The 10,249-nt window shown below is 62.2% G+C and overlaps 1 protein-coding gene across 1 annotated transcript; it reads right to left on the minus strand.

Annotated features, from left to right (window-relative positions):
• Positions 1-5,152: 5,152 nt before the first annotated feature.
• On the minus strand, positions 5,153-9,747 carry MIP (major intrinsic protein of lens fiber). Its single transcript, XM_048832430.2, has 4 exons — positions 9,353-9,747; positions 6,863-7,027; positions 6,197-6,277; positions 5,153-5,483 (listed from the first exon to the last, which is right to left on the minus strand). Exons 1-4 carry the CDS (start codon positions 9,722-9,724, stop codon positions 5,298-5,300), a joined length of 804 nt encoding a protein of 267 aa, XP_048688387.1. The 5' UTR covers positions 9,725-9,747; the 3' UTR covers positions 5,153-5,297.
• Positions 9,748-10,249: the final 502 nt, after the last annotated feature.

Genomic DNA, 10,249 nt, shown 5'->3' on the forward strand with positions numbered 1-10,249 from the left:
TCCAGGTGCAAGAGGAATGGGACTCTGCGGAGGGGTCCAAGTGAAGGTGTTTGGAGCTCAGCCCGGGGGGGGGGGGAGGTCTGGGTGTGAAGGGCTCAGCGCAGGGGGGGTGTCTGGGTGTGGAGGGCTCAGTGGGAGGGGTCCAGGTGTTGTGAGACTCTGGCTTGGTGTGGTGGAAATCTGGGTGCAGTTGGTTGGGCCTCAGTGGGGTGTGGGTTCAGTTATGGGAGACTCATTGGGGTGATCCAGATGCAGGGTGTGGGCTCATCACGATGGGGGTTTGAGTGCGGGGGGCTTACTGGCGATTGGTCTGGGTGCAGGGGTCGGGGTCCTGATGCAGGGGGGTGGGACTCAGCGGTGGGGTCTGGGCGCAGAGGGACTCTGGACGGGGTGAGGATCAGTGAGGTGAGGGTTCGGGTGCAGGGGGCTCAGTGGGGAGTTCTGGGTGTGGGGAATCTGGGTACGGGGGGGTCTGGATGCATGAGGGCTGGGCAGACAGGGTGCACTCCCTGTATGGTGACCTCTCCCCCCGCAGCTGAGGAGCGATGTGGGCAGGAAGCAGGTGCAGGGGTTGGAGCTTCCTGTAGCCGGGGGAGGTTTCTGGGGGTGGGTCTGACCCGGCCCGACCACTCGTTGCAGGGGAAGAAGAAGTCCCGTTCACCCCCGGCCTAGCCAGGACTAGCAGCTGAGCCTAGCACAGGATAGGAGCCACCAGCAGGGGTGTCCCCCTCCCTGCCCCCCTGCAGTGATTTACCTCTGTGCTAGCTGCTCCGGGCACCCAAAATGTTGCACTCGCTCTGCTGGGGAGGGGCACATGACCGCTCTTGCGGCTTCCCTTTGCATCCCCGTCAGAAAGGCACTTTTCTGCGGAGAAGCAAAGCAATCTGCAGGGGGACATGAATTCTGCGTGTGCGCAGTGGCACAGAATTCCCAAAGGAGTAACCCAGTAGCTATCTATGGTATTTATCTGGCCCCCCACCACTACCCATAGTATCTTTAAAGCATTGGTCATTGCAAATGCCCCTGTAAAGTGGGGCAGGGCTGTTATCCCAGATGTGAAATTGAGGCACAGAGATGCTAAGGCCCAGATTGCCCAAGGTATTTAGGCACCTAACTTCCATTTTGCTGGTGCAAAACCCAGAGGGAAGGTGATGGGAGGAGAGCGGGCAGCTGGACCCCTATAGCCCGGGGTGTGGCTTGACCAGTGCAGGGGGGGCGGGTGTCATTCTTTCCACACGGCACTTTTATTCCCTGTTTTGTTTTGTTTTTTCAGTTCATTCTTTTTTATTTGAAAAGGAAACTGAACAAACACAAGCCCCGCTGGCAGGAAGCCGAGCTCAGAGCATTCCCGGTGCTGCCCCTTCTGGCTCAGGGAGCTTGGCCGGTGTTGGGGTGGGTGGGCAGGGATGCCCTGGGATGAAATGCGGTGCTATGGCTTTAAGGGATCAGACCACTGCATGCACATGGGTCTAAACGGAGCCCAGTAGTCCCCTTGCTCTCCCCCCCCCCCACACAAAGCCATGCTGAGGGGGGAGAGGGCCAGGGGCAAGTCCTTCAGCGTGTCACTCACGCCAGCCCGCCTCCCCGTGTGTAACTCTCCCCCCCCCACCATGCTTTATGCCTGGGCCCGATTCTCACCCTGCCCTGCCCCTTGTGTCGATCTCTGGACCCATGCAAAATTGGGCGTGCAAAACTGTCGCATGCCCATTTAGAGCCGGTTGGGGATGCACTGGGAGCTGGGGGCTGGCATGGAAAGGGTTAATGGAGGGGGAGGTTTCTGCGAGACCCCTTAGCAGGGACCCCAGCTCCAGCAGTCTGCAGGACAATCTGCCTGGGGCTTGTGGCCCTGGAGGTGGGGTCTAGTGTCAAGCCCAGCATCCCCCCGCCCCCACCACCCAGTCTTGTGCAGGGAGGGAGCAGCTGCAGCCCTATGGGGCTCCCCCCCCCCAGCCATGCTATTGTTGCAGCCCCAATTCCAGAGCACCAGGTACAGACGCTACCGGCTGCCCTAACTCCTGCAGGGGCTGACTGACCGAGGAGACCTGTTTCTGCCCTGGATTCGCTCAGTGGAGCTACTCCAGATGCACACTGGTAAAAGCAGGATCCGGCCCTACCTCTGCTAGGATCCACAGCCCCTTTCCCTCAGGCCAGGCCAGGCCTTGGAGAGACCTGAGTCCCGACTGGCATTGAAACTACAATTCATTCCAGCCTCGCAATGGACAGGGCCGTTCTAGGGTCAGCGTTTTAAAGGCAGCTGCGCCCATTTGCCCCGAGTGTGGATTCAAGGCCTCTGGCTCCTCATTGACCCAGCCCCGTGACCCAGCGCGAAGCATCCAATCCGGCCACAGCTTTAGGCCCTAGGAACGGCCCCACTGGGGCAGAGCAATGCTCCATCCAGTCCAGTGTCCTGCCTCTGCCCGTGGCCGGTGCCAGCCGCTTCAGCGGGCGTGAACAGAACAGGGCAATTTTGACTGATCCATCCCTCGTCAGCCAGTCCCAGCTTCTGGCAGACAGAGCTGATACCCGGAACATATGGGCTTGTGTCCCTGATGTTCTTGGCTCATAGCCACTGATGTATCATTCCTCCGCGAACATTTGTAAGTGCCCCACAAGACACAGGCCTCGGGCAGGGTGGCACCTGGCAGCCGGAGGGAACCCCCAGGTCTTTGTCTCTGTCCAGCTGCCTCACTAAGGAATCCCAACGGTGCCCTGTCTCGTCTCTGCCACTAAGGGGCGCTGCAGCCATGGTTCCAGGGGCAGGTGGGGTTTGGGCCCCTCAGGAGGGCATTAGAGCCAGCAGGACCCCAGGGCGGGGTGAAAGCCACGCCCGGTAAGACAAAGCACAGGAGATGCAGGCAGAGGGGCGGGTGCCCATGGAGAGCGAGTGGGGCTGGGCGTGGGAAGACGGAGGTATACGAAGCACGCGAGAAACCAGCTCATCCAGCCCGTGCTGAGGCAGGGCCCAGTGACCCTAGAGACCTGCCCTGACAGGTGCGTGTCCCACCTGTGCTTAAAAGCCTCCAGTGACGGGGATTCCCCAGCCTCCCTGCAAGCCGGTTCCAGAGAGTTGGAAAACTTTTCCTACTATCTGCCCTAAATCGCCCGTGCTGCAGATTGAGCCCCTTGCTTCTTGTCCTGCCTTTGGCGGACGTGGAGATCCCCAGGCTCGGTAGAACAGTCCTGAAAAAAACGTACCAGCTCCCACCTCGGTGGACTTTTCTCAAGATCAAACCCGGAGTTTTAACCTTTCCTCGTAGATCTGGGTTTCTAACCCTTGGCTCAGTTTTGCTGCTGTCCCTGGACTCACTCTAGTTTGTCCACAGACGAGGCTCCTGTTAACACACCCGAGTGACAATCGCCTTTTCCGCAGCAGCATCCCGCCGCTGGCTCACCTTCGACCTGTGACCCCCACGCCCGTCCAGCCGCCAAGTCCCCTTTCGTAGCAGTGCGTTCGATTTCTCCTCCTTTGCCCTTGTCTTTGTGGAATTTCATCTTGTTCTCAGCCCAGTCCTCCGACGTCTCGAGCTCAGTTTGAATTGCAGCCCCAGCCTTGCCGCCCCCCCGCCCCCAGCTTGGAGTTGTCGGCAGATTTGATAAGCACACTCTCTGCCCCATTATCCAAGCCGTTCATGAAAATATTGACAAGGACCGGAGCCAGGACTGGCCCCAGCGGGACCCCCTAGCTGCGCCCCCCAGCGAACCATTGATGTCTACTCTCCGGGGCCTGTCTGTCTTTTGTCTGGTAGTTTCATGTTGACCACTGCTCCCTAGGCTGCTCACGAGAATGTCACATGGGACTGCGTCAAAAGCTTTACTCCAGACAAGATATATCACATCTGCTGCTTCCCCCCACCCACTCAGCCTGTCGCTACGACTGTTTGGGCTCCTTGTACCGTCGCTCCTGCAGGTTTCCTACAGCGTGCAGAGCTGGAGTAAGGGGTGGCGGCTGGGGGAATCAGCGGGGCTGGGACACAGGGCCCCCAAAAGGTCTGTTTGCTCAAGGGGGCTGTGGGCAGCGTGGGGAGGGGCAGAGCTAGCAGGCCTCCTCGGTGTCAGGGTTTTACGAACACACACCCTGTGAGGTAGGGACGTAGCCTTAATCTCCGGTTACTGATCGGGGAAACTGAGGCATCGAAAGGGCGCTGGCCAGGCCCACCGTGAGATAGCAGCACAGCTGGGAACAGAACCCAAACTGTTCACACAGCGGAACACTTAAAGGGAAGTGCATGCTTTTCACGCCACTTCTGGCAGGCCAGGGTCTGAGCCCCCTTCCCTCCCTGCCGGCAGGGACTAAGCCCACCTCCTCCCACAGCATCGTCCCCATTTAACAGGCAGGGACAGTGACTGGGGGGTGGCAAAGTGACTGGCCCAAGGCTGCAGAACGGAATTGGGGCAGAGCTGGGGTTCGGCCTCCACAGATCCCGGCTCCAAGCTCAGTTTGAAGGCTCCTCCCGACACACTGCTGAACAAAGGTTCCCAACCCAACCCAGGGAGGCCGGGCAGTGTTCTTATCCCCATTGACAGAGGGGGAAACTGAGGCACAGGAGGGGCCTGACTCACTCAAGGGCAACAAGAGAGCTGGGCATAGAACTCAGGAGTCCTGACTCCCAGCCCCCCCCTGCTGTAACCACTAGACCCCACTCCCTTGCCAGAACCAGGGAGAGAACTCCCAGCTCCCACCCCACATTAACCCAGTAGACCTCAATCCCCTTACTCAGTTGGGAATAGAACCCAGGAATCCTGACACCCAGCCCCCCCTGCTCTAACCGCTAGATTATACTGCCTCCAAAGAGGGTTTTTTTTGTGGGGGTGGAGAATTAAATTCACTGACAGGATTGACACACCGGGGGGGGCAAGTAAGGGAAACGGGGGGGGCATAGATCTAGTTTAACCCTTTCCTTCCCCCTCCCCTGGTCGCACACACAAAAGCACCCACACATGGGGGCAGTTCTGGACACTGGGGGCAGTTCCATGGGGGGGGGGGCATCCCCAGCACCAAGTACAATTATTTCCAAGGTTTTATCACAGCAAAAAAAAAAAAAGAGAATTAAATTAAAAAAACAACAACAACAAAGAGATACCAGACCCCCTCCCTGCTGCCCGCCCCCCGGGTCCCCCGGACCCCCCTTGCCGTCCGTGAGCGAGCGCAGCACATTCGGTCCCTTCCATCTCCCCTCCGCTGTGATTCCTACCGGCCAGTCAGAACTACAGTCCGGATACTGGGCCAGGCTTTGCCGCCGGTTCCGTCCCCGCCCCGGGGGCGCGGCGTGTCTGGGGGGCGCTGCCCGGGCTCCTCTTTATAGTGCCTGCGTTTTCAGCTCCATGGGCTCCCCGGGGGACTCCGAGGGGGCCTGGCCTTCCGCCGCCTGCTCGCCTTTGAGGATGGCGAGCCGCTCGGCCAGGCCCCGCATCCGGGGGCAGAGGACAAAGTCGTAGAGGAGGCCGGCCAGCGTGGCCCCTAGGATGGGCCCAACCCAGTACACCTGGGGGGAGGAGGCACAAGGGGCGTGGGGGTTAGGCAGAGCCTTGGGGGGGGGTTCGTCCATCCCTGAACAATCCACGCCCCACGCCCTGCTTCGACCTCGTGTCCCTTCACGCACTCCCCACCCCGCTGCTGTGGGAGCCTCCCTGTCACCCTGGATTTCTCTCTGTCCCCTTCCTTTGCAGTCCCCTGGAGCAGCCCCCCGCCCCCCACCCCCGGATCTCCCCGTCTTGTTTCATCCCTGAAATTCATGGTAGTGGGGGTGGGGGGAGAGCCCGCTGCTCTGAAACGCCGCTTGAGCTGGCGTGATGAGACCCAAGACACAGTTCAGTGTCCAGTGTTCTCAGTCCACCCAGCAGGGGGCAGCGCAGCACACTGTAATGCAGCCCCCTCTGGGGACGGACATGGCAGCTGTTTATACAGGGATTGTTCCACCCAGCACTGATCTGCATCCCCGTCTGGGGAGAGACATGGTACCTGTTTGTACAGGGATTGTTCCACCCAGCAATGAAATGCAGCCACCTTTGGGGTGGAACATGGCAGCTGTTTAATGGCTGCATGAGCATGCAGGCCAGGGCATGAAGGACGGTTGAACCCTCAGGGTAGGGTATCTTGGGAAGCGGGCCAGGACACCAGGGACGTCCGAAGGCCGGTGTGGACCCAAAAGAATGGCTGCGGGGAGCAACACACCCCTCCCTGCTGCCCCCTCCTTACCCAGTGGTTGGCAAAGTTGCGGGTGATGACGGCAGGGGCAAAGGACCGCGCGGGGTTCATGCTGGCTCCCGTGTAGTACATCTGCAAGAGAGGCAGCGGGAAAGTGAGGTTCCCCCGAGATCCGAGCCCCCCCGCAGCGCTGGCTGGCCCAGGGGTGGGGGCAGGGGAGTGGAGCACCCATGGGAGGGGGTTGGGGGTCCCCAGCTGTAGGGTTTATTAGGTCACTTTGGGTGCTATGCCCAGGGCTTCTCCCCCCCCCCCCCCGGAGGCACTCTAGCCCACATCTCTATAGTCATAGCCATTTCTAGGCCTCCCCCGGGGGTCTCTATGGTGAGTCTGGCACCCCAAAGACCCCGCTGCCAGGGGGGAGCCGGGGGATGCAACCACAGAGACCCAGACCACGTCATAGCATAGCCCCTGCCCTGACCCCCCAGTCACAGGGAAGTGGTGGGGGAGGTTTTATGCAAAGGCCAGGAGGCATGGTTGTACGTATGCAAATTAGGGCATTGCCTCATTTACATAACACCTGGAGCCCTCTGGGCCTGGGCTGGGGGTCTTCGCTTTGCAGCGGAGATGAGTGGGCTGGGCTCAGGCTGGGCACGGCCTGCCAGGACCCCACGGAGCAGGGCCCCAGGTCTCGGGGCGGGGGGAGCCCGCGTGCGTTACCCCGAAGAGGTGTCCCAGGGCGAGGGAGAAGCCGATGGCCAACGCCACCGAGCCCACGCGCCCGTCGTGCCGCTCGTCGCACGTGGCAAAGAAGCAGAGGACGAACTGCAGCGTCAGGAAGGTCTCGACGGTGGTGGCTTGGGCCAGGGTCACGCTGGGGTGGATCTGCAGAGACGGGGGAACGACACACAGAGAGAGGGATCCAGCTGGGATCAGCAGCGCCCGTCCCAGCACTCGGGGCGGGCAACCTCCCCAGCGTAGCCCCTGCTTCCAGCTCTCCCTCCACGTAGGGGTCCATCGAATGTCCCCGGTCAGTACCGTGCCCCTCGCTGCAACACCTCCCTTAGCTCACACCCGGCCAGGTTTCCTGCACCCCCCCGTCCCAATGCTGCAGACACTGTTAGCAGCTTAGAATCGTCGAGTATCAGGGTTGGAAGGGCCCTCAGGAGCTCATCGAGTCCAACCCTCGACTCAAAGCAGGACCAATCCCCAATTTTTGCCCCAGATCCCTAAATGGCCCCCCTCAAGGATTGAGCTCACAACCCTGGGCTTAGCAGGCCAATGCTCAAACCACTGAGCTATCCTTCCCGCTGCCGCGCTTCCAGCCCCCGTCCGCAGCGGGCGCTGCTGAGCGGACTCACCCTCCCGGGGCTGGAGACGCTGGCTGCAGAGGGCGCCTGCCGCTTGGGCTGGGCATATCACATCCACGCCCCGGGGGGGGCCCTAGCTGAGCTCATCCAGCCGGGGGCTGTGCTGGTGTTAGGACCCTCCGCAGCCTGCAGCGATACCGGGGGCCACAGTTTCCCCAGCCCTCGGGCAAGCAGAACCCAGTGTCCTGTGGACGGCACAGAGCGGGAGGAGAGACCCCGCGTGCGAGGGAAACCCACCCCCTGGGGGGACAGGAGGAAACAGCTCCCAGAGGCCCACGCTGGCCCAGCCTTTAAAGGGGCATCAAGGTGCGGGAGGGGTAGGGTCTAGTGACAAATCCACTTCGCCAGCGTCACCACGCTGAACGCCGTGGGCCATGTAGGGCTCCCCAGAGACGCAGCTCAGATCGTGCCGTGCTAAGGGGAATCTCCACTACCGGTCAGCTGCACAGGGGCTAGGACACACTACAGAGCAGTTCCGCTGCCGATCCAGAAAAGGGCAGCGTGAGCGTGTCTCTCCCTCTCTCTCTCACACACACACAATTGTACATGAAGTCAGTGGAGGACAGGACTCTCCCAGGCAGCCACCACCGCCCGTCCAGCCACGCTTGCTCGCACGGAATAAGCAGCTCTGTCTGGTGCCAGAGGCACCGCACCCTGGCCGGGGGACTGAGCCGCTTTGCGGTCTCCTGAAGACACTGGGTGGGAACAGCGCCTGATCAGCGGGGATCTGCTGTTTTACTAGATCTATTGGGGGAGCTGCTGAAAACTGCAGGCAGGTCCGTGCTCCGGCTGCTGGCGCTGGGAGCAGAAGAGGAAGGGTTTGGCTCCCGGGGAAACTGAGGCGCGCAGGAACAGTGGCGCGATTCTATCCCCGTCGTGGCGCCAGCACGGCTCTCGGCTGTTCTGGAGTGCGGAGTGACTCTCGGCCCTCTGACCCTGGGCTCGGGATCCCCACGGGCGCGACGGCAGCCCAGCTATTGGGGCAGTGTTACTCCGCTGTCTTCCTGCCCGTCCGTTTCCCCGTGTGTGGCTGCAGCGGGCCCTGAAGGGGGAAGAGGCCCCACTGCTGGGTTCGGGTCTCCCAAGCCCCGTGCACTCAGCTCCCTGCACAGCTCTCAGGCTGTCCGGACGTCCCGGCATGGGACCGTCGGGTCTCGCCTGGCCAGGAAGATAAACTTAGGGGCACAAAGCCGGCCTTGGGAGACAGCTCCCCCTGCCCCCAGGGATCCTCCCTGCCCTCTAGCGCGGACCCTCACCTCACCCAGCCCTGGCACCCCCAAATCACTCCCTGCCTTGGGAACCACTCCTCCACCCTCACCACTAGGTTCTCCTTCCCGAGCCAGGGAGGGAACCCAGGTGTCCTGACGCTGCTGACTGCCCCCAAGCCAGGCCCTTTCACAGACTCCAGCAGTGGCTGCCGTGGGGCTGTGGGGGGCGACGTGACATGGAGGGGCATGGGTGCTCGTTCCTCCCACGGCTCGTGGCGCAGGCAGCCGCAGGTCCGGGCGGGGATGGGACGACGGCTGTGCCCAGCATGGGGAGCGACTCACTGCTCTGGTCCCCGTGTCGCTGGAGATGGGGCGGGGGGCTGGGTCTGAGCCCCATAAACCAACCATCTATTCATGTTGGCATTATGAGGTCAGGACCCTTGCTCCCCCAGGATCTGGGGTCCCCCTCACCCACACTGTGGGGTCCTTTCCCAGCCCATCTCCTGGTCCTACCCCAGCCCAACCCCCCCAGAGACAAGCCCCTCCTGAGCCCCTCCCCTTCCCCCCAGGGTCCTGAGCCCCATCCCGGCACCCCCAGCAACAAGGAGCCCCCCCATTCCCCTCCAGGTTACCGTGTTGAGTGCCAAGTTGCCGCGGATGGCAGCTGGCGTGAGCCCGTAGAGCACGGCTGCCCCGGCCACCCCGCCCAGCACCTGGGCCACCATGTAGAAGACGGCGCGGAGCAGGGAGAGCTGGGCGCCCACCAGGAAGGCGAAGGTGACGGCTGGGTTGACGTGGGCCCCGCTGACGTGGCCCAGCACCTGCACCAGGGTGGCCGCGGCCAGCCCGAAGGCCAGGGCCACCTGCAGCACGTTGAGGGGCCCGACCCCCCAGCGCAGCGAGGCCCCCAGCCCAAAGAAGACGTAGATCATGGTGGCGAAGAACTCAGCGAAGACGGCCCTCCAGAAAGAGGGGGAGCGCACCTCCCACATGGCGGGGGGCATGGGGGGCGCGGGCTGGGCCGGGCGCCTACAAACTCACTGCCCCCACCGGCTCTGGCTCCTTTCTACGGGGGACGCCCAAGCTGGGGGGTTTATATGGGGCCCTTGGTCCAGCCCAGGAGGTGGGATTCGGGACTGGGACTCTTAACTCCTTCATTGCCTGCAGCTGGGATGGGCCGCCCTCGGCTGTATAAAGGCTCCCCCTCCCCAGCTGATGCCAAGAGGGAGGGACAGGATGCGGAAGGGACTCAGGGGTGGGGGGAATCGGGGGGGAGGACATCTTTCAGGGACCCCTCCTCTGCCCCCCACCCTGGGAAGGGCCCTCCTGTCCCGCCGACCCAGAGTTCAGCCGCTCCCCGCCACCCAGAGAAGGGGCAGAGCTCAAGACTGTCGCCCTGGCTGGGCTGGGAGGATGGACAGAGCTGCCCCCCAAGTCACCTCTCCTATTCTGTGGGGGAATCAGGGTCTCCTTGTCACTGGCCTCCAGCAAAGTGTGGGGGGAGGTAGGTGCCAGGCAAAGGGGGCGTT

This window comes from Caretta caretta, chromosome 20, assembly GCF_965140235.1.
Source record: "Caretta caretta isolate rCarCar2 chromosome 20, rCarCar1.hap1, whole genome shotgun sequence".
In the NCBI taxonomy this organism is placed as follows: domain Eukaryota; kingdom Metazoa; phylum Chordata; order Testudines; family Cheloniidae; genus Caretta; species Caretta caretta.

What these genes read in the sequence shown, in the direction of transcription:
- MIP (XM_048832430.2), bottom strand. Translation starts at nt 9,724, where the DNA reads ATGCCCCCCGCCATGTGGGAGGTGCGCTCCCCCTCTTTCTGGAGGGCC. An exon ending in GCAACTTGGCACTCAACACG is followed by an intron (nt 7,028 to 9,352) that starts GTAACCTGGAGG and finishes CCGTCTCTGCAG; the next exon opens with ATCCACCCCAGCGTGACCCT. An exon ending in CCCTGGGACACCTCTTCGGG is followed by an intron (nt 6,278 to 6,862) that starts GTAACGCACGCG and finishes CCTCTCTTGCAG; the next exon opens with ATGTACTACACGGGAGCCAG.